Source organism: Solea solea, chromosome 15 (genome assembly GCF_958295425.1).
Source record: "Solea solea chromosome 15, fSolSol10.1, whole genome shotgun sequence".
NCBI classification, from domain to species: Eukaryota; Metazoa; Chordata; class Actinopteri; order Pleuronectiformes; family Soleidae; genus Solea; species Solea solea.
Window position 1 is genome coordinate 1,564,258 of NC_081148.1, and position 27,500 is coordinate 1,591,757.

Genomic DNA, 27,500 nt, shown 5'->3' on the forward strand with positions numbered 1-27,500 from the left:
GACTGTCAGACGTTCAGTGGTATTTCATGTCAGTGAATGTGTCAGACGTTCAGTGGTATTTCATGTCAGTGAATGTGTCAGACGTTCAGTGGTATTTCACGTCAGTGAATGTGTCAGACTTTCAGTGGTATTTCACTTCAGTGACTGTGTCAGTCGTTCAGTGGTATTTCACTTCAGTGACTGTGTCAGACGTTCAGTGGTATTTCACTTCAGTGACTGTGTCAGACGTTCAGTGGTATTTCACTTCAGTGACTGTCAGACGTTCAGTGGTATTTCACTTCAGTGACTGTGTCAGACGTTCAGTGGTATTTCACTTCAGTGACTGTGTCAGACGTTCAGTGGTATTTCACTTCAGTGACTGTGTCAGACGTTCAGTGGTATTTCACTTCAGTGACTGTGTCAGACGTTCAGTGGTATTTCACTTCAGTGACTGTGTCAGACGTTCAGTGGTATTTCACTTCAGTGACTGTGTCAGACGTTCAGTGGTATTTCACTTCAGTGACTGTCAGACGTTCAGTGGTATTTCACTTCAGTGACTGTCAGACGTTCAGTGGTATTTCACTTCAGTGACTGTGTCAGACGTTCAGTGGTATTTCACTTCAGTGACTGTGTCAGACGTTCAGTGGTATTTCACTTCAGTGACTGTGTCAGACGTTCAGTGGTATTTCACTTCAGTGACTGTGTCAGACGTTCAGTGGTATTTCACTTCAGTGACTGTGTCAGTCGTTCAGTGGTATTTCACTTCAGTGACTGTCAGACGTTCAGTGGTATTTCACTTCAGTGACTGTGTCAGTCGTTCAGTGGTATTTCACTTCAGTGACTGTCAGACGTTCAGTGGTATTTCACTTCAGTGACTGTGTCAGACGTTCAGTGGTATTTCACTTCAGTGACTGTCAGACGTTCAGTGGTATTTCACTTCAGTGACTGTGTCAGACGTTCAGTGGTATTTCACTTCAGTGACTGTGTCAGACGTTCAGTGGTATTTCACTTCAGTGACTGTGTCAGACGTTCAGTGGTATTTCACTTCAGTGACTGTCAGACGTTCAGTGGTATTTCACTTCAGTGACTGTGTCAGACGTTCAGTGGTATTTCACTTCAGTGACTGTCAGACGTTCAGTGGTATTTCACTTCAGTGACTGTGTCAGACGTTCAGTGGTATTTCACTTCAGTGACTGAAGGACTGATCCATTCTGTGAACAAATCTTTTTAATGATTCACTTTCACCCAAAACAACTGCTTTACAAGTCACTAGTTTGTGTTTGTGTCGTGGAGAAAACTACGTCAACACAGTGATGTGATAACTCCGCCTACTTTGAGGAGGAAAACCGTACAGTACCAAACTGTGCCGAGCTGAGCCGTGCTGGAACTGGGTCATGGAAAAGTGCCAATAGAGGACATGGATATTGGTCCTGAACAGGGAGGAGCTTACGAGAGACAGAGGGAGAGACTGAGGACAGACAGAGGGACAGTGGTTTTCATGACAGCAGCAGCTTCTGTGTGTCCATCAATTGTTTGATGAATAAAGAAATGAAGATGATCACATGACCAGAGGATGAGTGAGTCTGAACTAAAGTGGTGAATTGTCCCTTTAAGAGCAGGAAGGTGACTTTTATTTTCAGAAACGAGGACACTCATCTTCCTCTTCCTCCTCTGCAGACTCTTCATCCCTCCTTTCCTCTGCAGTGACCTCCTCTTCATCTGTCTCTTCTTAAATCATTCACTACTCCTCCTCTTCTTCTTCTTGCTCTGTTTATTTCTCCTCTTTAACTCCCTCCTTCCCTCCTTCCCTCTTTCCTCGTCACCTTCACTGTGTCCTCTTCGTTTAAATCATGAAAAACTCAGGTTCAACATTTCCTTTCAAAATAAAATAACAACTGCATTAGAAGATTTAAGGTGCTTTTACCAGTAGGTGGCGCTGTCATTGAACACATGATGTTTATGTTTCACAGATGAATGTGTTACCATGGAAACAAAAATAACTGATTCACAATCATAAAAACAACATGTTTAAAAAGTGACTTAAGTGGGCGGAGCCTTCAGTCTGTTTCCTGGTTCATCTGTGAATGGTTTTGAAGACTGACTCACTTTTTACTCCTCCTCCTCCTCCTGAGGGTCAGAGGTCAGAGAGAAACAGACCGGCTGAAGGAATGGAAAAGGAGAGACCGAGGAATGTTCTGGAAAATGTCCTGCACAGGACAGGAAGTGGGACAGTGTGACCGAGAGGAGGAGGAGGGGGAGGGGGGGAGGGGCCAGGCTTCAGCTAAATATAGACAAGTGTGTCGACTGTTAACAGGATCATCATCATCATCATCATCATCATCATCATCAGCTGACGAGTGAACGATAGCGGAGTTTTCACTGCGACCTATGAACGAGTGAAAATAGTGTTTACAAACAGAGTTTATAAACAAAAACAAGACAACAAACAACAAACTCTGGTCCAGAACAGCTGATCAGCATCAGTTCAGTTCACTCTGAGTGGAGCTCTGATACTACGAGTCACCATGGCAACGGGTAAACAAAGAGCACAGCCTCCATTTGAATCCAGTGAGCAGAAATATGAACACATGACATTTATGTGAAGAGAGGAGTGAATAAATGAACACTGTTCCATTTAATACAGTGTCATTCACTCATTCATCCAGTCATTAATGATGATAAATATGTTCCATTAGATTTGATCTTTATTCAGCTGGAACCTGACGACACACAAACTGAAGATGAGAAAACTATCATTATAAAAGTCACTCACTTTCTTCACTCTATTTTACATGAAAACATTTTGCTCAACACTATTTCATGACGATATTTCCACGTGTAAATATAAACACAGTCAAACATTAAGATTTGTCAACCCGCTGGAACAGGAAGTAACGTCTAACTGTGATGTTGATGTTTTCAAAGACGTAAATGTCGTTAGTTTCACGGGTGAATGATATGGACTGTATGAGTGAGGACATGAGACGAGGCTCAGCAGGAGACACAGCGAGCAGGTTAGGGTCACAGAGTATGTTGCCACGGTAACTGACTCAGCGTTAAGCTGACCTGGCTTTGTGAATCCGAAAAACCAGGAATTATCTAACTCAGAGTTTCACTGAACCTGCTTTCTGAAACGGGCCCAGGTGTAAGAGGAAGTGCCGTAAAGCCTTCAAAATAAAAGCTTTTAAAGTCATAATGTACAGAGGAAGGACAATCAGTCTGTGCGTGTGTGTGTGTGTGTGTGTGCATGTGTCGTCCTCACGTTGAAATTGTAAGATGGGAAAAACACACACGTACACACACATTCCTGATAAATGAAATGTTGGGACTGAAGCCTCCAGATGTGTGTGTGTGCGTGTGTGTGTGTGTGTGTGTGTGTGTGTGTGTGTGTGTGTGTGTGTGTGTGTGAGAGAGAGAGAGAGAGAAACGCCCTCGAGTAAACTGGAAATCAAATTAAATGGAGTCATGTTGAAGGTCAACATAAAGTGCATCTGTGTGTGTGTGTGTGTGTGTGTGTGTGTAAACAGTGGGGGAGGAGCTTCATCTGTCAAGTCCAACCCATCCTGTCTGGCATCATAACAAAGTGAAGGCAGAGGATTTTATTTTAAACAAAACACTTTGAGTTTGGGGTTATAGCGTGTGTGTGTGTGTGTGTGTGTGTGTGTGTGTGTGTGTGTGTGTGTGTGCGTGTGTGTGTGTGTGTGTGTAAACAGTGGGGGAGGAGCTTCATCTGTCAAGTCCAACCCATCCTGTCTGGCATCATAACAAAGTGAAGGCAGAGGATTTTATTTTAAACAAAACACTTTGAGTTTGGGGTTATAGCGTGTGTGTGCGCGTGCGTGTGCGCGTGCGTGTGTGCGTGCGCGTGTGTGTGTGTTTTGGTGCACACCCTGAGGCCGTGCTGTGAAAGTGAGGGCGGGGTCAGTGAGCAGGGAAATCAGAGGAAATGAGTGATTAACTGAGGAAGAGCCTCAGCTGATCACCAACACTGTCTACTTTATATAATAATGTATATACTTATACTATACACACACATACATACGTGTGTATATATACACACATATACACACACATACGTGTATATATACACACACATACATATGTGTGTATATATACACATACACATACATACGTGTGTATATACACACACACACATACATACATATGTATATACACACACACATACGTGTATATATACACACACACACACATACATGCGTGTGCGTGCGTGTGTGTCACATGTTTGAGTCACAACCTTTGGTACCACCTGACCTGTCATGTGACTCTTTTATTCAAACATTTCAACTTCACTGGTTCATATTTCTGCAAATATAAGATCACACTTTTAGCTGTTTTTTTTTGTAGGATTACCATGGTAACAGTGAGGATTACATCATTGTCCTCCACCCTGTAACACAACACTGATGACCTCATAGACGCCTGTGTGTGTGTGTGTGTGTGTGTGTGCGTGTGAGGAGCTTTACACCCATGTTGTCCTCACCATAAATACACTCTGACACACTCGGCATCTTGGGAAATGATTTTGAAGACAGTGGGTGGATAATGGGGAGGGGCTTGATATCCAGCTAAGCTCTCATGTACGTGTTGTTCTTTAAAGAGGTCATAGCATGGTCCCGTCTCACTTCTATGTGAGATATGGACGCTCTCGTCAGCCGCGCTGTTTCAGACCAAAACCACACCCACAGAACACGGACTGTCTGGTGATTGGCCAGTTACCTGGAAGTGACGTCATTGGCACGTCAGCTCTCAGACCCGCAGCGCCCCCTCTGGGAAGGTGGATGCACTGCGAGCAATGATCAAAACATTGAGTCATGGCGGAGTGTGAGCCAGAGTCAGAAGACACTGTGACAGTGAAAGACTGCTGCAGGACGCCTGGAGCGTGGATCATGTTGTGGTTACTGAGATGATAAACACACATGCAGCTTAGCCTGTAGCTTAGCCTGTAGCTTAGCCTGTAGCCGGCTATCGCTAATGCTAAACGACAGAACAAGCTCACAAAGACAGTTATATACGTATTGTTGGCCCTGCTCCTTCCTTTGAATTGAATTGAATTGAATTGAATATACTTTATTAATCCCTTGCGGGAAATTCCTTCGTCACAGCGCTCCAGTGTACAAAGGTAACGAATGTTATAGCAGAAACGGATCTTATAGCAGCAATTTTGAAAAATACAAAGTCAAAAACTATAAGAATAAGTAAGAATAAAACAAAGAATAAAAGTACAAAGTTACAAGAATACGAATAAAATAAGAATAAATTTACACAGTTAAAAATTTCCACAATATACCTTTAAAGCTTGTACCTCCCCCTCCCCCCATATTACAATATATACAGATGAAATATAAGCTTATTTATCAAACAGAAGAGTTGTACAACTTAATGGCCACAGGCAGGAATGATTTCCTGTGGCGCTCTGTGGTGCAGCGTGGTAGGATGAGTCTCTTGCTGAATGTGCTTCTGTGGCTGGTCAGCACATCATGTAGAGGATGGAGGGAGTTGTCCAGTATGGACCTAATCCTTGACAACATCCTTCTCTCTGACACTGCTGTCAGGGAGTCAATCTCCTCTCCAACAACATGACTGGCTTTGCGGATGAGTTTGTCAAGTCTGTTGGCGTCCCGTACCTTCAGTCTGCTGCCCCAGCACGCCACAGCGTAGAGAATAGCACTGGCCACCACAGACTCGTAAAACATCCGCAGCATTGTCCGGCAGATGTTGAAGGACCTCAGCCGCCTCAGAAAATAGAGACGGCTTTGACCCTTCCTGTAGAGTGCGTCTGTGTTTTTAGTCCAGTCCAGTTTATTGTCTATGTACACTCCTAAGTACTTATAATCCTCCACTATGTCCACGTTAACCCCACGGATGGAGATAGGGGTCACTGGAGCCCTGGTCCTCCTCAGGTCCACCACCAGTTCTTTAGTTTTTGTCGCGTTGAGCTGCAGATGGTTCTGCTCACACCACGTGACAAAGTTATCCACCACACCCCTGTACTCAGTCTCCTCACCCTTACTGATAAGTCCAACTACTGCAGAGTCGTCAGAAAACTTCTGAAGATGGCAGGTCTCTGTGCAGTGGCTGAAGTCTGTGGTGTACAGGGTGAAGAGGAAGGGAGAGAGGACAGTCCCCTGCGGTGCCCCAGTGTTGCTGATCAGTCTGTTTGATGTACAGTGCTGCAGGCGTACATACTGTGGTCTGCCAGTCAGGTAATCCACAATCCAGGACACAAGGGGGGGCTCCACCCGCATAGCTGTCAGTTTCTCACTCAGTAGAGCTGGCCTGATGGTGTTGAATGCACTGGAGAAGTCAAAAAACATGACTCTTACAGTGCTCGCCGGCTTGTCCAGGTGAGCGTAGACACGGTCTAGCAGGTAGATGATGGCATCCTCAACTCCTAGTCGGGGCTGGTAGGCGAACTGGAGGGGGTCTAGTAGTGGTCTCACCATGGGCCGGAGCTGATCCAGGATGAGTCTCTCCAGGGTCTTCATTATGTGTGACGTCAGTGCCACAGGTCTGTAGTCCTTCGATCCGCTGGGGCGTGGTATCTTGGGCACAGGAACGATGCATGAGGTGATGCTTTAGGTGAAGTTTGGTGCTGTGTCCTGCTTTATTTTGAAGAAGAAGAAGAAGAAGAAGAAGAAGCAGAAGAAGAACTACTCTGGTTGTAGCTGCTGAGCGTATCGTTTGTACGGAGCTCAGCAGCTACAACCAGAGTAGTTCTTCTTCTTCTACGGTTGAAAGTACGTCACCACATGTGCCCGGACTCTAGCGCGAAGGGGCAGCACGCCGATTTGCCAATGCAGAGCAGAGTGGGCGGGCTGGGGTGTAGGTTTTGATCATGTCCTGGATGTAGACTGGACCGGATCCGTTTGTAGCATGGAACACAAGCACTAGAGTCTTGAAGCGGATGCGAGCAGCTACAGGAAGTCAGTGAACGAGCGGAGGAGCAGTGGTGTGAGAGAACTTTGGTCAGTTGAAGACCAGTTGAGCTGCTGCATTTTGGATGAGCTGCAGAGGTCGTGTGGCACACGCAGGGAGACCAGCCAGGAGGGAGGTGCCTGGAGAGCCTGGACCAGAACCTGGACCAGAACCTGGACCAGAACCTGGACCAGAACCTGAGCCGCCTTCTGGGTTGTGCAGCATGTATCTTCAGCCTGGAGATGAGCAGTGACTGTCATGGCCGACTGCGTAGCATCTGTTGCTAATGTTGTTACAGGGATGGAGACACACACACACACACACACACACACACACACACACACACATCCTGACAAACAGATTAGATCTTATATCCCACAATGCACTGCAACATGAGCCTGGCAGGATTGAGAGAGTGAGAGTCTGGCAGCTGGCCAGGCTGAGATGATGGGATGGATCACCATGACAACACAACTGACCCTCCAATCTGGACTGTGTGTGTGTGTGTGTGTGTGTGTGTGTGTGTGTGTGTGTGAGAAAGACAAATGAAACTCCTCTGATCTGAAAACGTCCTCCTCTTCACTCCTCCTTCCATCTTTTCTTCTACTCGTCCTCTCTACATTCCACACACACACTCTGTCCTCCCTCTTAAAGAGACAGTTCAGTGTCGTCAAACAGAACAGTCTAAAACACTACAGAACATTACTGAACATTATAGAACAGTACATTATAGAACAGTACAGTATTGGACATTATAGAACAGTACAGTATAGAACAGTACAGTATTGGACATTATAGAACAGTACAGTATATAACATTATAGAACAGTACAGTATAGAACAGTACAGTATTGGACATTATAGAACAGTACAGTATATAACATTATAGAACAGTACAGTATTGGACATTATAGAACAGTACAGTATAGAACAGTACAGTATAGAACAGTACAGTATTGGACATTATAGAACAGTACAGTATATAACATTATAGAACAGTACAGTATAGAACAGTACAGTATTGGACATTATAGAACAGTACAGTATAGAACAGTGCAGTATTGGACATTAAAGAACAGTACAGTATAGGACATTATAGAACAGTACAGTATTGGGCATTATAGAACAGTACAGTATAGAACATTATAGAACAGTACAGTATTGGACATTATAGAACAGTACAGTATAGAACATTATAGAACTGTACAGTATAGAACATTATAGAACAGTACAGTATATAACATTATAGAACAGTACAGTATTGGACATTATAGAACAGTACAGTATATAACATTATAGAACAGTACAGTATTGGACATTATAGAACAGTACAGTATAGAACATTATAGAACTGTACAGTATAGAACATTATAGAACAGTACAGTATATAACATTATAGAACAGTACAGTATTGGACATTATAGAACAGTACAGTATAGAACAGACAGAACAGTGTCTCTCACTAACATGAGTTCATGGAAAGTTAAGGTTTTCCTGTGACTTTGTCTTTTTGTCGTTTGAAAGGTCACAGTGAGACAGAGACAAGCGTCTCTCTCTCTCTTCACTGCTTCACTGTGTTGTTGGTGTTTCATGTTCTCATGCTTCTGGACTGACAATCACTTCATCTGTCTGCTCATGCACACACACACACACACACACACACACACAAACAGGCTGCTGTTGTGGTTGTCCTTGAAGACAACTCATAGGTGGAGCTGTTTCACTGTCACTCTTGTTTTTCTTAAAGTTTCACTTAAAGTCTGTCTGTTTTTTCACTGAAGTTAGTTTGAAGAAGGCGGTTGATGCTGAATATGAGAGTCCTTGTGTCAAACAGCCAACAGGAAACTAACTTCTGCAGACTGTGTTTGAACAGGACGAGGCTGGTTTCAGCTTCAGCTGCATCATCACAGGAAAGAGAGAGGATGAAGAGTAATTCTCTAAATAATCCAGGATTAGTGAGAATATCATCTGGATGATTGTGGAAGTGTGAGGAGCATCTTATCACCGTTTATTTAAATGAACGATTCCACAGATTCTCAGAAACAAACGTCCAAACCAGGGATGATAAAGGGACAGTTAGGTTTTTTATGACACACAGATAATCAAACATTTACTGCAGGTTCTACAAACAGCCGTGGATCGGCCCATTGTCATCGATACATGATCTAGAATTTTCTTCAAAATCAGAATCGATACCGATACAAATATCGGATTGGTGCATCCCTATAGAGCTGAAACGACTAATCGATTAATCGATTAGTAATCAATTACTAAATTAATCGACAACTATTTTGATAATCGATAATCGGTTTGAAGTTTTTTTCATGATTAAAACAAGATTTCTGATTGTTTAAGCTTCTTAAATATGAATATTTTCTTCATTTCTTTGCTCTGGATCACAAAGAAATCATGAAAAGTGAATCATTTTGGTTTGTGGACAAAACAAGACATTTGAGAACATCATCATTTCCAGGTTTGACAAACACCGATCAACATTTTTTAAGGTTTTCTGATATTTTATGGACTAAACGATTAATCGATTAATCGAGAAAATAATCGACAGATGAATCGATTATGAAAATAATCGTTAGTTGCAGCTCTACATCCCTAGTTCTCATACTACTGTATGTTTCCAGAGAATATTTGTGTCCTCAGCTGTTGCTAATGGAGGACACACACACACACACACGCACACACACACACACACACACACACACACACACACACACACACACACACACACACACACACACAGTGTTACACATATAGCTGGAATACTAACTATTAATTATCAATGAGGGTCCTGAGTGGTCGTGTGTGTGTGTGTGTGTGTGTGTGTGCGTGCGTGTGTGTGTGTGCGTGCGTGCGTGCGTGTATGTGTGTGTGTGTGTGTGTGTATGTACAGATGATTTATTCATTACAAATGTATCAAACATTGATTCACAGAAATACTCGACAGGCTCTGACTGTTACACACACACACACACACACACACACACAGGAATGTGTTGACAGTCAGAGGAGATGACATCATCACATCTACAGAACCATAATAAGTGTGTGTGTGTGTGTGTGTTTGTGTGTGTGTGTGTTATTGGCATATCTCTTGAACCGATGGTGTGATTGATTTCAAACCTGACCGGTGTCCTGCTACAGGCACGAGTAAGTGCTCGCAGCTCTCCTGTAGCCACTCCCCCTTTTCACACACACACATGCACACACTCACGCACACACTTACACGCTGTGTTGTTGTTGTGACACTATATATAATAATACTAATAACATTAAGACTTAGAGCAACAAAATGAACTCTTTTTCTCTCTCTTTTTTCATGTGGTGCTCTGTCGCCCTCTATGGGCCAGCTGCACCTGGATACAGCACTTCTCTCTCTACACCTTCTATAAGAGGTCTCTTATAGAAGGTCATATGATGGAAAACCATGTGTAAAAGTCACAGGATCATTTAAGTCTGCATGTGAGTGAGTGAGTGAGTGAGTGAGTGAGTGAGCATCGGCCTGGTTGCGTCTCATTGTCGGTGTGGGAGTTTAAGTAGGTGGCGCTGTGTCGTCTCTATTTTTGTCGCTCTGAATCTTTTTGTGTTACCGTCAGATGTTGACAAGCTCGCTGTGACACAGTGATTGCCGGGAGAGCGTTGCCGTGGAGACGTGTGGTTTTGTTGTTGAGCGAGGTCATAATTAGACGTTCAGTTAGAGAAGTTCAGACTAATCTGCTGTGGAGTGAACGCTTAAAAAATCATCAGTTCATCTTATGAATGAATCAATAAGTGTCATGTAAGTCATATAAATGTGATGTAAAATAAAGTGAGCTGAAAACTGAGAGGACAAAGTTAAACTGGTGATTATTGTGAAGCAGGTTCTGCTGTTTGTGTTCGTCGTCACGGTAACGACTCCGGAGACTTTACTGTGATTTCATCTTTGATCTTTGTCCTGTCAGTCAAACACTTTCATTCTGGGAACTAATCACATGACAATCACCAATGTATTGATCACTTGATGAAGTAAATGTTAGTGTTTGAACATGAAGAGAATTTAACATGAGACAAGACAGATAACTGTGCGTGTGTGCGTGTGTGCGTGCGTGTGTGTGTGTGTGTGGTTTATTGCCTCTGCCTGAGTGAACATTGTGTTAGTCTCACTCAGGCAACACACACACACACACACACAGCCAAGGTCCCAGTGGTGTTGTATTTTTAGCGTAGCAACACAAGCAGCAGCTTCAGCCTGACTGGTTGTTGAGCTGCAAGTGGGTGGCAGCACACACACACACACACTGCAGACTGGCAGACACCGTCTCATTGGTCAGATCAGACATGAGTGGGCGGGTCCAGTGAACATTTTATCATCCACTGTTTTTATGCACTTTTTTAAAATATGTCATATCCATAAAAAGGTCAACTTTAGATTTAGCGCCACCTACTGTTTATGTCAGTGAACTTGTAAACAACATGTAAACACAAATGAAATTTTCTTTTTATAACATATATATGATATTTGAGAACTTAGTAGAAAATGTTTTATGTCCAGAAACGTGTCATGTGACCGAGATTCTGCAGCTGACCTGGGGTTAAAGTGTCGAGTCATGGCGCCGTTTGCTGACTCACTGTTGTGCTGATTCTGCTTTCTTTTTTTACACACTCAGATGCAGTGACAGCAAACGCATCGTCTGCAGTTTAAAGAGCAGTGTGTGTGTGCGTGTGTGTTGTAGTGACATGCTAACACCAGAAGGTGGCATCACTGTCCTGCTCCTCAGATGAGAAGGAAGCTGTTGATTCTGCCGCCAATGACAGAGCAGACTTCTGGTCACATGACCTGCTCTCTGACACAGAGACAGTTTTCAAATCTTTTTTTTGAAGGAAACAGGAAATGAAATGAATATTGTTTTTATAAAAAACAGATGTTGTGACATCATCTGTAACAGTTCACTGAGTGTTTTCATTCAAGTGAATTTATAGAAAAAAAGAATAGAAAAGTCAACGTTTTCATTTTTAAAACTCTGTAAATATTTTCAAAATAAAAGTTAAATTAAAGTGTGTGTCTGTGTGTGTGTGTGCGTGTCACATCTACATGTGATTAAATGTCCCCTTCTGTCTTTTGTCTCCAGGTTTCAGTGCAGTCTCTCAGAAACACTCTCACACTGACGCTGCGTTCACGGTCCCGTCTTTTTAACAGCAGCAGGAGGACGGACTCAGCGGCGCAGGGGGGCGGAGTCGCATGGAGGTCACAATGACATCGGTAGCGGCCGAGTACGAACACATGGAGATCCAGCAGCAGTACAGTGAAGGTGTCAACAACCGCTGGGACACTGATGAGTGGGACAACGAGAACAGCTCAGCACGTTTGTTTGAACGCTCCAGAATCAAAGCTCTGGCAGGTAACACAACGCGGCAAACACACAGCAAACATACGCCAAACACAAGGCAAACACACGACAAACACAAGGCAAACACAAGGCAAACACAAGGCAAACACACAGCAAACACAAGGCAAACGCAAGGCAAACACAAGGCAAACACACGGCAAACACAAGGCAAACACACGGCAAACACAAGGCAAACACACGGCAAACACAAGGCAAACACACGACAAACACAAGGCAAACACACGGAAAACACAAGGCAAACACAAGGCAAACACACGGCAAACACAAGGCAAACACAAGGCAAACACACGGCAAACACAAGGCAAACACAAGGCAAACACACGGCAAACACAAGGCAAACACACGGCAAACACAAGGCAAACACATGGCAAACACACGGCAAACACAAGGCAAACACAAGGCAAACACACGGCAAACACACGGCAAACAAACGGCAAACACACGGCAAACACAAGGCAAACACACGGCAAACACAAGGCAAACACACGACAAACACAAGGCAAACACACGGAAAACACAAGGCAAACACAAGGCAAACACACGGCAAACACAAGGCAAACACAAGGCAAACACACGGCAAACACAAGGCAAACACAAGGCAAACACACGGCAAACACAAGGCAAACACACGGCAAACACAAGGCAAACACACGGCAAACACAAGGCAAACACAAGGCAAACACACGGCAAACACACGGCAAACAAACGGCAAACACAAGGCAAACACACGGCAAACACACGGCAAACAAACGGCAAACACACGGCAAACACAAGGCAAACACAGGCCAAACACACGCCTTATCTACAGTATACTCTATCACTCATGCTGGTGGCATGTGTGCACGTGTGTGTGCGTGTGTGTCTAAGTAACTCTACCCCCTGCAGTTTTTACCCTGATGGTCGTCTGATCCACGAGTGTCACTAAATAATTCACAACAGTGTGTAACAAGCAGGTGTGTGTGTGTGTGTGTGTGTGTGTGTGTGTGTGTGTGTATAGATGATCTTCAGTCGTTCAGTTTTCAGAATAATATTTAAAAACCATTTCACACAAAGATCTTAATATTTTGAGATCATGAATTCATGATATATATTAAATGACTCACACACACACACACACACACAGACACACACACACACACACGCAGGCACACACACGCATACGCACACACAGGGAGGAGGTGATGCACTCGTCCATTGCTGCCCTCTCCGGACCCGAGCTGGAATATAGACGCCCCTTAGGGATGGGCGCACCAGGTAACGAGTCAATAGCACAGTCAAACAGTCGATGAGGTTAAAGACTTCTTTTAAGTCATGGTAACATGAGGGTACCTTAGATAAGTCTATTTCGTTGTATTCGTTTCCTGAGCTTAGTTCAGTATCTGGAGTCTCAGAAATGCCAGATTCCGTCACAAGGTGATCTTTACATGAGTGTTCACACTCGTCTCCCCACCCCCTAATTTTGCCTGAATTCCAATCAATGTTTGGGTTGTGTTTCTTTAGCCAAGGGAACCCTAAGATCAGTGGGTGTTGTGCCGAGTCGAACAAATGAAATTGCATAATTTCTATGTGACCGTCATTAAATGTTATCCGGATAGGTTCTGTACAATGAGTAACTCTGAACAATATATGACTGTCCAAAGCAGTCGCTTTAACCGGAGGAGTCAGTGAACAGTTTTAACTTGGTTCAGTCTTGCTAAATTCCAGTCCATGAGACTTTCGTCTGCCCCAGAGTCAATTAACACCCTCTGAGTAATCATGGTCATTTAATGAGAGTCAGAGGTCGAGGAGTGTTGAGGCCTAGGGTAGCCAAAACAATAAAAGGGAGGAGAGGTGAGCTGAATGCAGTGAAAATGTTTGCTGTATTGCAAATCCCAACAAAACAGGTTGCCATTTCACACGGGTAGGAAGTCAGCATGGAATTAATCAGTGGTCAGTAGTGTGGTGTCTGTGGGTTGCAGTGGGAAAAAAAGGAGCCAGGTCGTGTGTGCTCTTTCCAATCAACAAAAAAACTAATGGAGAACAAATGAAGCCTCTCAGGCCTCAGGAGCAGCCTGCAGGTGTAGCTGATCAGCGGTTAAGGGGCGCCCCGCCCACAAACACACCAGCACCTAGGCTTAGGGGAAGGGAGCACAGTCAAAGAGAAAAGTAGGCCGTCACAAGGAGGAAAATAAGGGGTAATCCTGCTCACAAGCGCCCTCCTCTTGGCTGGAGAGCTCGATCCTGTTTCCGGACATGTGGCGAGTAGATGGCCCCATTGTCCACAGTAGAAACAACAGCCCTCCTGCAGCCGGCGCTGTCTCTCCTCCGGAGTGATTTGGGTTCCCCCCAGCTGCATTGGCACTTCCCGAGCATGGGGTGGCGCTGTCATCCCGGAAGTCGCCGACGTGAAGCCTGAAGAAGTCCTTGGATGCTGGATCCTCGGCGAGTGCCCCTGGTGACTGGGAGGAGGAGCTGCCATTCGCCACCGCTCTCTCTCCCTCTCTCGTAGTCTGTTGTCCACTCTAATCGACATGTCTATGACGGCTTCCAGGTCCTGGGGAAGCCCGAATGGCGCTAAATGATCCTTGATAGGTTCTGAGAGTCCATTCATGAACGCGCCTATTAAGGCTTGTGTGTTCCACCCGCTGTCCGCAGCTACGGTGCAAAACTCTATGGCGTAATCTACCACCTGGCGGTTATGCTGCCTAATCTGCATAATGAGTCTAGACGCTTCGCTGGCAGGTGACGTATGATCAAAAATTCTACTCAATGTCTCTTGAAATACCGAGAGTGACTGACAGACGCTAGAGTCTCTGGTCCATTCGGCTGTAGCCCAAGCTGCGGCTCTGCCGGTTAAGTGGGACACCACGAACGCCACTTTAGCCTGGTCTGACACAAAGGCTGTCCGGTTATGTCTGAAATGCAGGTCACAGTGGACTAAAAAAGTTCTGCAGTCGCCTGAGTCTCCGGAAAACTTCTCCGGAGGGGCCAAAGCCAGAGACATTGGAGCAGCACGTCTCTCTGTTGATGCCACCGCAGGCTGTCCGGCCAGGTGGTTAATCTGAGTGGTGACGGTGGCTTGAAACTCCTCCTGACGCTGTGAGGTCCTTGACACCAACACTGATTGTGCCCAGCTGTGTCTCGTGCTGGTAAATCTTAGTACCCTGAGCAGATAGGGTGGTTTGTAACTTCGCCGGGTCGGCTGAGTCCATTTTCAGGCCAGTTCATTCTTACGGTTTCAGGCACAAGACTGGTGGACTCAAATGCACGACTCCAGACAATATAAGGTTTAACAAAAAGTTTATTTAATAAGAGTATAAACAAAAAACGCTCTCAAGGAGGATCAAAAACATGAACAAAAAACACTCACTGGGAGGATTCAAAAACCATTAACGAAAAGCGCTCTTCAGGAGGGTCAAACAATTCTCAATATGCATAAACTGAACCAAGGAAGCATGAATCACTAGACTATGAAAAAACTTGACGATGTAGCTCATGGACAAAACAAGACGAACTGGCGACATGACAGGGGAAGACCAGGACTATTTAAGCATGAGGTAAGTGCTAACAGGTGGAGAGAGCAGTAGACGTTTTAGTTAGAGAAAAAAATCCATTTTTATTTTTTTAAGTCGTCCAAACAAAAAAAACAGATTTCCATTTAAAATCGATTAATCGCCCAACCCTAACACTTACCTGTCCGGTCCGGTGTCTGCTCCAGGGTCCGCGGCCAAAAGATTCCCCCGGGGGCGTGGGCACCGTGATGAACGTTCCGGGAGAGACCAAGTGGCCGGATAGGAAAGGGGGCGGATTTCAAATGTTTGGTGGTTCTGTTTATTTATTGTAAATATATTTTATAGGTTTATCGGCAGGGGCATATCAGTGACAGAGGAGTGAGGAAGATTAGGAGCTAAAGGTAAAAGGAAAAATTGTCACTTGGCAAAATAACCATTTGATAATATTTACCTCATTATAATATTTTAGGTTGACCTCATTGTAATATTTTAAAGCCCACATAGACCTGAAGCTCCAATTAACGCTGCGTTTGTGTGTGTGTGTATCTGCGTCATGACCTCGTTTATGAAACCCTAAAGTTTCAGAACAAACAGTTCAGCCACTGCTGAGAAAATAGTGTTGTATTGTTTTCCTGGGCTCTGCGAAGCGGATCGGCACTTCCGTAGTTTGATGTCGTCATCAGAAATCCTCACCACTCCTCTCACCACCGTAGCGCCTCCTGGTGCGGGCACTAGTCCGGGCACATCCGGTTGCGTACATTCAACCGCAGAAGAAGAAGAACTACTCTCGTTGTAGCTGCTGAGATGCAGAGCATCCACCGTGCCAGAGGGGGAGCTGTGTATCTGAGAGCTGGCCTATCTATTACATCACTTCCAGGTACCTGGCCAATCACAGGACAGGGGGAAAGCTCTCGTTGACTGGCCAATCACAACACAGTCCTGGTTCTGGGGGTGTGGTTTTGGTCTGAAACAGCACGGCTGACGAGAGCGTCAGTGAGGAGATATTTTGATCGGCTCGTTTGCAGCGATTAGGAGGTTTTTAACCATGAAAACAAGATAATATATGTAAGTAGACCTCCATAACTAACATATATGTGACCATGAAAACAAGTTAATATATGTAAGTAGACCTCCATAACTAACATATATGTGACCGTGAAAACAAGTTAATATATGTAAGTAGACCTCCATAACTAACATATACGTGACCGTGAAAACAAGTTAATATATGTAAGTAGACCTCCATAACTAACATATACGTGACCATGAAAACAAGTTAATATATGTAAGTAGACCTCCATAACTAACATATACGTGACCATGAAAACAAGTTAATATATGTAAGTAGACCTCCATAACTAACATATATGTGACCATGAAAACAAGTTAATATATGTAAGTAGACCTCCATAACTAACATATATGTGACCATGAAAACAAGTTAATATATGTAAGTAGACCTCCATAACTAACATATATGTGACCATGAAAACAAGTTAATATATGTAAGTAGACCTCCATAACTAACATATATATGTGACCATGAAAACAAGTTAATATATGTAAGTAGACCTCCATAACTAACATATACGTGACCATGAAAACAAGTTAATATATGTAAGTAGACCTCCATAACTAACATATATGTGACCATGAAAACAAGTTAATATATGTAAGTAGACCTCCATAACTAACATATATGTGACCATGAAAACAAGTTAATATATGTAAGTAGACCTCCATAACTAACATATACGTGACCATGAAAACAAGTTAATATATGCAAGTAGACCTCCATAACTAACATATACGTGACCTTGAAAACAAGTTAATATATGTAAGTAGACCTCCATAACTAACATATATGTGACCACGAAAACAAGTTAATATATGTAAGTAGACCTCCATAACTAACATATATGTGACCACGAAAACAAGTTAATATATGTAAGTAGACCTCCATAACTAACATATACGTGACCATGAAGACAAGTTAATATATGTAAGTAGACCTCCATAACTAACATATACGTGACCGTGAAAACAAGTTAATATATGTAAGTAGACCTCCATAACTAACATATACGTGACCGTGAAAACAAGTTAATATATGTAAGTAGACCTCCATAACTAACATATACGTGACCGTGAAAACAAGTTAATATATGTAAGTAGACCTCCATAACTAACATATATGTGACCACGAAAACAAGTTAATATATGTAAGTAGACCTCCATAACTAACATATATGTGACCACGAAAACAAGTTAATATATGTAAGTAGACCTCCATAACTAACATATATGTGACCACGAAAACAAGTTAATATATGTAAGTAGACCTCCATAACTAACATATATGTGACCACGAAAACAAGTTAATATATGTAAGTAGACCTCCATAACTAACATATATGTGACCTTGAAAACAAGTTAATATATGTAAGTAGACCTCCATAACTAACATATATGTGACCGTGAAAACAAGTTAATATATGTAAGTAGACCTCCATAACTAACATATACGTGACCGTGAAAACAAGTTAATATATGTAAGTAGACCTCCATAACTAACATATACGTGACCGTGAAAACAAGTTAATATATGTAAGTAGACCTCCATAACTAACATATACGTGACCGTGAAAACAAGTTAATATATGTAAGTAGACCTCCATAACTAACATATACGTGACCATGAAAACAAGTTAATATATGTAAGTAGACCTCCATAACTAACATATATGTGACCACGAAAACAAGTTAATATATGTAAGTAGACCTCCATAACTAACATATATGTGACCATGAAAACAAGTTAATATATGTAAGTAGACCTCCATAACTAACATATATATGTGGCCATGAAAACAAGTTAATATATGTAAGTAGACCTCCATAACTAACATATATGTGACCATGAAAACAAGTTAATATATGTAAGTAGACCTCCATAACTAACATATATGTGACCATGAAAACAAGTTAATATATGTAAGTAGACCTCCATAACTAACATATACGTGACCATGAAAACAAGTTAATATATGTAAGTAGACCTCCATAACTAACATATATGTGACCATGAAAACAAGTTAATATATGTAAGTAGACCTCCATAACTAACATATATATGTGGCCATGAAAACAAGTTAATATATGTAAGTAGACCTCCATAACTAACATATATGTGACCACGAAAACAAGTTAATATATGTAAGTAGACCTCCATAACTAACATATATGTGACCTTGAAAACAAGTTAATATATGTAAGTAGACCTCCATAACTAACATATATGTGACCGTGAAAACAAGTTAATATATGTAAGTAGACCTCCATAACTAACATATACGTGACCGTGAAAACAAGTTAATATATGTAAGTAGACCTCCATAACTAACATATACGTGACCGTGAAAACAAGTTAATATATGTAAGTAGACCTCCATAACTAACATATACGTGACCGTGAAAACAAGTTAATATATGTAAGTAGACCTCCATAACTAACATATACGTGACCGTGAAAACAAGTTAATATATGTAAGTAGACCTCCATAACTAACATATATGTGACCACGAAAACAAGTTAATATATGTAAGTAGACCTCCATAACTAACATATATGTTACCATGAAAACAAGTTAATATATGTAAGTAGACCTCCATAACTAACATATATATGTGGCCATGAAAACAAGTTAATATATGTAAGTAGACCTCCATAACTAACATATACGTGACCATGAAAACAAGTTAATATATGTAAGTAGACCTCCATAACTAACATATATGTGACCATGAAAACAAGTTAATATATGTAAGTAGACCTCCATAACTAACATATACGTGACCATGAAAACAAGTTAATATATGTAAGTAGACCTCCATAACTAACATATATATGTGACCGTGAAGACAAGTTAATATATGTAAGTAGACCTCCATAACTAACATATATATGACCATGAAAACAAGTTAATATATGTAAGTAGACCTCCATAACTAACATATACGTGACCATGAAAACAAGTTAATATATGTAAGTAGACCTCCATAACTAACATATACGTGACCGTGAAAACAAGTTAATATATGTAAGTAGACCTCCATAACTAACATATATATGTGACCGTGAAGACAAGTTAATATATGTAAGTAGACCTCCATAACTAACATATATATGACCATGAAAACAAGTTAATATATGTAAGTAGACCTCCATAACTAACATATATGTGACCATGAAAACAAGTTAATATATGTAAGTAGACCTCCATAACTAACATATACGTGACCGTGAAAACAAGTTAATATATGTAAGTAGACCTCCATAACTCACATATATGTGACCATGAAGACAAGTTAATATATGTAAGTAGACCTCCATAACTAACATATATATGTGACCATGAAAACAAGTTAATATATGTAAGTAGACCTCCATAACTAACATATATGTGACCATGAAAACAAGTTAATATATGTAAGTAGACCTCCATAACTAACATATACGTGACCATGAAAACAAGTTAATATATGTAAGTAGACCTCCATAACTAACATATACGTGACCATGAAAACAAGTTAATATATGTAAGTAGACCTCCATAACTAACATATACGTGACCATGAAAACAAGTTAATATATGTAAGTAGACCTCCATAACTAACATATACGTGACCATGAAAACAAGTTAATATATGTAAGTAGACCTCCATAACTAACATATACGTGACCATGAAAACAAGTTAATATATGTAAGTAGACCTCCATAACTAACATATATATGTGACCATGAAAACAAGTTATATGTGACCATGAAAACAAGTTAATATATGTAAGTAGACCTCCATAACTAACATATACGTGACCATGAAAACAAGTTAATATATGTAAGTAGACCTCCATAACTAACATATACGTGACCGTGAAAACAAGTTAATATATGTAAGTAGACCTCCATAACTAACATATATGTGACCGTGAAAACAAGTTAATATATGTAAGTAGACCTCCATAACTAACATATATGTGACCATGAAAACAAGTTAATATATGTAAGTAGACCTCCATAACTAACATATACGTGACCGTGAAAACAAGTTAATATATGTAAGTAGACCTCCATAACTAACATATATGTGACCATGAAAACAAGTTAATATATGTAAGTAGACCTCCATAACTAACATATATGTGACCATGAAAACAAGTTAATATATGTAAGTAGACCTCCATAACTAACATATATGTGACCATGAAAACAAGTTAATATATGTAAGTAGACCTCCATAACTAACATATACGTGACCGTGAAAACAAGTTAATATATGTAAGTAGACCTCCATAACTAACATATATGTGTGATACAAGCATTCTATGTCCTTTAAGTTTAGTTGTAATATTTTAAGTGTACCTCATTATAATATTTTAAGTTTACCTCATTGTAATATTTTAAGTTTACCTCATTGTAATATTTTAAGTGTACCTCATTATAATATTTTAAGTTTACCACATTGTAATATTTTAATATGACCTCATTGTAATATTTTAGGTTTACCTCATTATAATATTTTAAGTTGACCTCATCATAATATTTTAAGTTTATCTCATTGTAATATTTTAACTTTACCTCATTGTAATATTTTAGGTTTACCTCATTATAATATTTTAAGTTTACCTCATTGGAATATTTTAGGTTTACCTCATTATAATATTTTAAGTTTACCTCATTGGAATATTTTAAGTTTACCTCATTGTAATATTTTAGGTTTACCTCATTGTAATATTTTAAGTTTACCTCATTGTAATATTTTAGGTTTACCTCATTATAATATTTTAAGTTTACCTCATTGTAATATTTTAGGTTTACCTCATTATAATATTTTAAGTTTACCTCATTAGTGGAAGAGTCCAGTGGTAGTTACATGGTAGCACAGTATATAAGGCGCCCTTTTACCATCTGTCTGTGTTGCTGGTTTAACTCTCACCATCCTTTTCATCTGTTGCTGCTATTGGTGAAGAAATAAAAGAATTGTGAAACATGGAAACATGACCAGTTCTAAGACTTTTCTTCGGCATCTTCCAGCCGCTCACGGGTCGCCTTTCACACACCCACGCACACGCACACGCAGACACACACACACACACACGCACACACACACACGCGCACACACACACACACACACACGCACACACACACACACACATGCACACACACACACACACGCACACACACACACACACACGCGCACACACACACACACGCACGCGCACACACACACACACGCACGCACACGCACACACACGCACGCACGCACGCACACACACACATACAATGTACAAAAACACTGTCATCCTTGAGTCTGCTGAACCCAGCATGAGCAGGAAGAGGCTGTGTGTGCGTATGTGTGGGAGTGTGTGAGTGTGTGTGTGGGAGTATGTGAGTGTGTGTGTGTTGCACCTCCACATGATATCTTGGGAAACACAAAACCGGCAGTCACCATGGAAACGCTGGTCACAGATCAACTTACACTGAAGGCAGAGACAGAAGGAGTGTGTGTGTGTGTGTGTGAGTGTGTGTGTGTGTGTGTGTGTGTGTGTGTGTGTGTGTGTGTGAGAGAGAAAGGAAGTGAATTATTTTTGACAAAGTTAAACAGAAAACTATCAGTATTTGAAAATGCAAGACATTTTTTTATGATTTCACTGTTAGACAGACTTTATAACAGGAAACGGAAGTTTGTTAACTCACCCACACAGACACACACACACACACACACACTGCTGCCTCCATCACTTCACTCCCAGTTCAAATGTGTTATTTTGTCACTTCAGTGTTTGAAATCCAACGTTCAGATTGACCTCAGTGACACAAAGTGACCACACGAGGCAGCAGAGGAGCAGCAGCTCCTGTGATTTTCTCTCTGGACTTTGGTGTGTGAGAGTGAGTGATTTACTAACTTGAGTTTAAGACGTGAACATGTTCTTCAAATACACACACACATGTACAACATTCATGATTTGAGGGGACAATGCATTGACTTACATTCATTTCCTGGAGATTTACTCTAACCTTAACCACAATTATAACTGGCCTAATCCTAATCCTAATCCTAATCCTAATCCTGACCCTGACCCTAACCTTAAAATGTAGTCATTGGGGACTTGATTTTTGTCCCCACAACATTAGTAATACATGGGCACACACACACACACACATACTCACTTCCTGTGGAATGCTGGGAATGCTGGCTCAGTCCTCGCTCTCACTCTTGCCCCGTCCTCGCCCTCGTCCTCGTCCTCGCCCTCGCCCTCGTCCTCGCCCCGTCCTCGCTCTCGCCCCGTCCTCGCTCTCGCCCCGTCCTCGCTCTCGCCCCGTCCTCGCTCTCGCCCCGTCCTCACTCTCGCCCCGTCCTCGCTCTCGCCCCGTCCTCGCTCTCGTCCCGTCCTCGCTCCTCGCTTTCGCCCAGTCCTCACCCCGCCCCGTCCTCGCTTTCGCTCTCGCCCCGTCCTCGCTCTCGCCCCGTCCTCGCTCTCGCCCTCGCCCTCGACCTCGACCTCGCTTTCGCCCACTCCTCGCTCTCGCCCCGTCCTCGCACTCGCCCCGTCCTCGCTCTCGCCCTCGCCCTCGACCTCGACCTCGCTTTCGCCCACTCCTCGCTCTCGCCCCGTCCTCGCACTCGCCCCGTCCTCGCTCTCGCCCTCGCCCTCGACCTCGACCTCGCTCTCGCCCCGTCCTCGCACTCGCCCAGTTCTCGCTCTTGTCCTGTCCTCACGTTTACCCTGTCCTCGCTCTCGCCCTCGCCCTCGACCTTGCATTTGCCCAGTCCTCACCCCGCCTCGTTCTCGCTTTCGCTCTCGCCCTCAACCTCGCTATCGCCCTGTCCTCGCTCTCGCCCTAACATGCGCTCAGAGTTAGATTCAAAAAAGGAAAATAGGAGGAGCCTTCTGTCAAAACCCCTCCCACTTTGCGCTTCTTTTGACGAGAACACTCCAGAGGAGGCGGAGACGTGCTGCTGCAGTTATGAGCTCATCAGAGTGTGTGGGCAAGGCGGGGCCTGGGGGCGGAGTCTGAGGTGGTGTGTTGGTGTGAAATTCATCACTTGAGTGAAATGAGTCTGAACTTTGAACAAACTTTTGGTTTGAGCTGCAGATTTTTCACAGCTAGAGTTCGATCCCTGGAGGCGGAGACTGTGAGTGCAGCGGTCTGACTGTGACTCCACCCCCTCTGCATGAATGAAGCGTTTGATTAGATGTTGTGTTTTAGTCCTGAGGCTCAGTCACGAGGAAACCAGATGATGACAGGAAACACAGTTGGGGGGGTGACACACAGGAGTTGCTGGTCCTCTGCTGCCTCGTGTGGTCACTTTGTGTCACTGAGGTCAATCTGAACACTGAAGTGACAAAATAACACATACAACTTAGTGATGGAGGCAGCAGTGTGTGTGTGTGTGTGTGTGAGACATCCTGACTTGATCTGAGAGTTTGTTGTGGAGAAGTTCTTCCTGTTTGATTATAGCTGTCCTTCAACACACACACACACACACACACACACACACACACTGTTCAGAAGTTTCATCTTTTCTGCACTTTACATTGTAACACAATATCCATTTTTTCATTTAAATTTTTCATCTAGTTTTTCTCTCTCTGTCTCTCTTTGTCTCTCGCTCTGTCTCACTCTCTCTCTCTCTCTCTCACCCACCCACCCTCTTTCTGCTCCACCCCTTATGCTAATAAGGACTGACATCACTGGTCACAGTGAGGGCTGTGATTGGCTGTTGGGCTGAGCAGCAGCTGTTGTTGCCCCTCCCTCGGTCTCTCCTTCAGTCTGAGCTGAAAACTGAAGACACACACACACACACACACACTCTCTCTCTCTCTCTCTCTCTCTCTCGTTGTGACACTCGTCGTCGTGCTGCGTCTCCATCGTGTGTGTGTGTGTGTGTGTGTGTGAGGAGGGGGAGGAGAAGGGGGAGGGTCCTGGTGAAGGTGTGAGCATGAGGACAATGACATAATGGACATAATGGATGGAGAGAAAGTGTGATGATGTCACTGTGTTTCTGCTGATCCAGTCATTCCTGAGAGACAGACAGACACAGAGAGAGAGACAGACAGACAGACAGAGAGAGAGAGAGACTCTGCTGCTCTGTCTCTCACTCACTGTAAACTGGGATTATTTCATCTCAGCTTTAGTTTCAGTCAAGTGGACTTCAGTCAAAGAACTTTCTCAGTCACCTTCCGGACTGGACTAGACTGGATGGGTGCAGGTCCTGAAACCTGATCTTTGCATACTTCAGCCTGAAACAGAACCGTCTCTTGTCCTCGATGCCTTGTCTCGTCTGAACCTCTCAGCGCCTTCTGTGGACTTTCTTCATGGAGCTTCAGAGCGTCACCACCTCCGCTCTGCCCGGACCTCTCTCTTCATCCTCAGACTACGCTGGCCCCCTGTCGCCGGGCCAAGGCCCGAGTCCAAGTCTGAGTCCTGTCAGAGGTTCAAGTCCTGGTCCTGGATTCTCGGGTCAGGCTGCGTTCAACTACAACCAACTGGAGGGAAGATTCAAACAGCTCCAAGGTAAGAGAGGAGGAGAGGAGCAGTGAAGGAGTTTTTTACACATGGAGTCTTTGACTCCTTGAGTCCTTGAGTCTTTGACTCCTTGAGTCCTTGAGTCTTTGTATTATTGAGTCATTGAGTTGTTTAGTTGTTGAGTCATTGAGTCGTTGAGTCATTGCATCTTTGAGTTGTTGAGTTATTGAGTCATTGAGTTGTTGAGACTTTCAGTCCTTGAGTCGATTAGTTGTTGCGTCATTGAGTCGTTAAATCTTTGAGTCATTAAGTTGTTGAGTCTTTGAGTCCTTGAGTCGTTAAATCTTTGAGTCTTTGAGTTATTGACTCTTTAAATCTTTGAGTCGTTAAGTTATTGAATTGTTGAGTTATTGAGTCTTTGAATTGTTAAGTTATTGAGTCTTTGAGTTGTTGAGTAGTTAAATCTTTGAGTTATTGAGTCGTTACAATTTTGAGTTATTGAGTCATTAAATCTTTGAGTCTTTGAGTTGTTGAATTGTTGAGTTATAGAGTTATTGAGTCTTTGAGTTGTTGAGTTATTGAGTCGTAGAGTTATTGAATTGTTGAGTTATTGAGTCGTAGAGTTATTGAATTGTTGAGTTATTGAGTCTTTGAGTCGTTTAATTGTTGAATTGTTGAGTTATTGAGTGTTTGAGTTGTTGAATTGTTGAGTTATTGAGTTATTGAGTCTTTGAGTCGTTTAATTGTTGAATTGTTGAGTTATTGAGTGTTTGAGGTATTGAGTAGTTAAATCTTTGAGTCTTTAAGTTATTGAGTAGTTAAATCTTTGAGTTATTGAGTTATTGAGTCGTTAAATATTTGTGTCTTTGAGTTGTTGAGCCTTTGAGTCTTTGAGTCATTGGTTTTTAAAAGTGTGGTTCTCTGAGTCACTGTGAGCGCCCCCTGCTGCAGAGAGTCAGTGTAAATCTTTGAGTCTTTGAGTCATTGGTTTTTAAAAGTGTGGTTCTCTGAGTCACTGTGAGCGCCCCCTGCTGCAGAGAGTCAGTGTAAATCTTTGTTCTCTGTGAGCACAAACAAAATTAAAGACATCGTGAACAGTGAATCAGAGTGAATGACTCAGCAGAAATGATCTTATCTCTCTGTCACACCCTATCAGCGCCGCCGGGGCTGCTGGGACTTTAGTGCCTTGCTGAAGGGCAGTGTGAGGTAACACGGCTGTTTTTGTCTCCCACTCCCACATTGTGTCGTGTGGTTGTGATGTTTCACGTCACATGATGTGCTTTATTATTCCTCTGTGAATCAGCCGCTCGTCTTCTGTCTCTCAGTGTCCCCATGTCCTTGTTGTCCTTCAGTGAGACACAAATCACTCTGAACCAGAAGAACACAAGTGACAAAACTGAACCAACAACATCCACAAAGATGTTTAATTGTTTGTATGTGATCAAAGCAGCGCCCCCTGTTGGTCCATGTTCTCTAAATCTGCTTCAAACATTTAACAATCGATATTCAAACCTAATTCAACCTTCAGAAGAAACTTAAACTCACAGAGAGACAACTTTGGAACCTTCATCTTCATCACCTCAGTGTGACTTTACCAGCAGGCTAAATTTAGCCGGAGGCTAATAGAGCAGTTTTTAGCCTCATTGACTTTCTGAGACTTAAAGTAGCTGTGAGATTAGAGAACAGGTGAAGGTCCTGAGGAACAGGTGAAGGTTCTGAAGAACAGAGGAAGTTCCTGAGGAACAGGTGAAGGTTCTGAAGAACAGGGGAAGGTTCTGAAGAACAGAGGAAGTTCCTGAGGAACAGGTGAAGGTTCTGAAGAACAGGGGAAGGTTCTGAGGAACAGGTGGAGGTTCTGAAGAACAGAGGAAGTTCCTGAGGAACAGGTGAAGGTTCTGAAGAACAGGGGAAGGTTCTGAGGAACAGGTGGAGGTTCTGAGGAACAGGGGAAGGTCCTGAGGGACAGGTGAAGGTTCTGAGGAACAGGTGAAGGTTCTGAGGAACAGGTAAAGGTTCTGAAGAACAGGGGAAGGTTCTCAGGAACAGGTGAAGGTTCTGAAGAACAGGGGAAGTTCCTGAGGAACAGGTGAAGGTTCTGAAGAACAGGGGAAGGTTCTGAGGAACAGGTGACGGTTCTGAGGAACAGGGGAAGGTCCTGAGGGA

At 42.7% G+C, this 27,500-nt stretch overlaps 1 protein-coding gene across 2 annotated transcripts in view; it reads left to right on the forward strand.

Moving 5' to 3' along the window:
* Window positions 1-27,500, forward strand: part of LOC131474317 (spectrin beta chain, non-erythrocytic 1-like) — a 67,672-nt gene that overhangs the window by 2,429 nt on the left and 37,743 nt on the right. The window contains exon 2 of one of the 2 annotated variants that reach the window (XM_058652127.1): window positions 12,035-12,304. In XM_058652127.1, the coding sequence (XP_058508110.1) occupies window positions 12,145-12,304 (160 nt within the window). In that variant the 5' untranslated portion in view covers window positions 12,035-12,144. Of the gene's footprint in view, window positions 1-12,034; window positions 12,305-24,795; window positions 25,386-27,500 lie in introns of those variants that run through there. The other variant, XM_058652126.1, reaches the window with a different exon arrangement.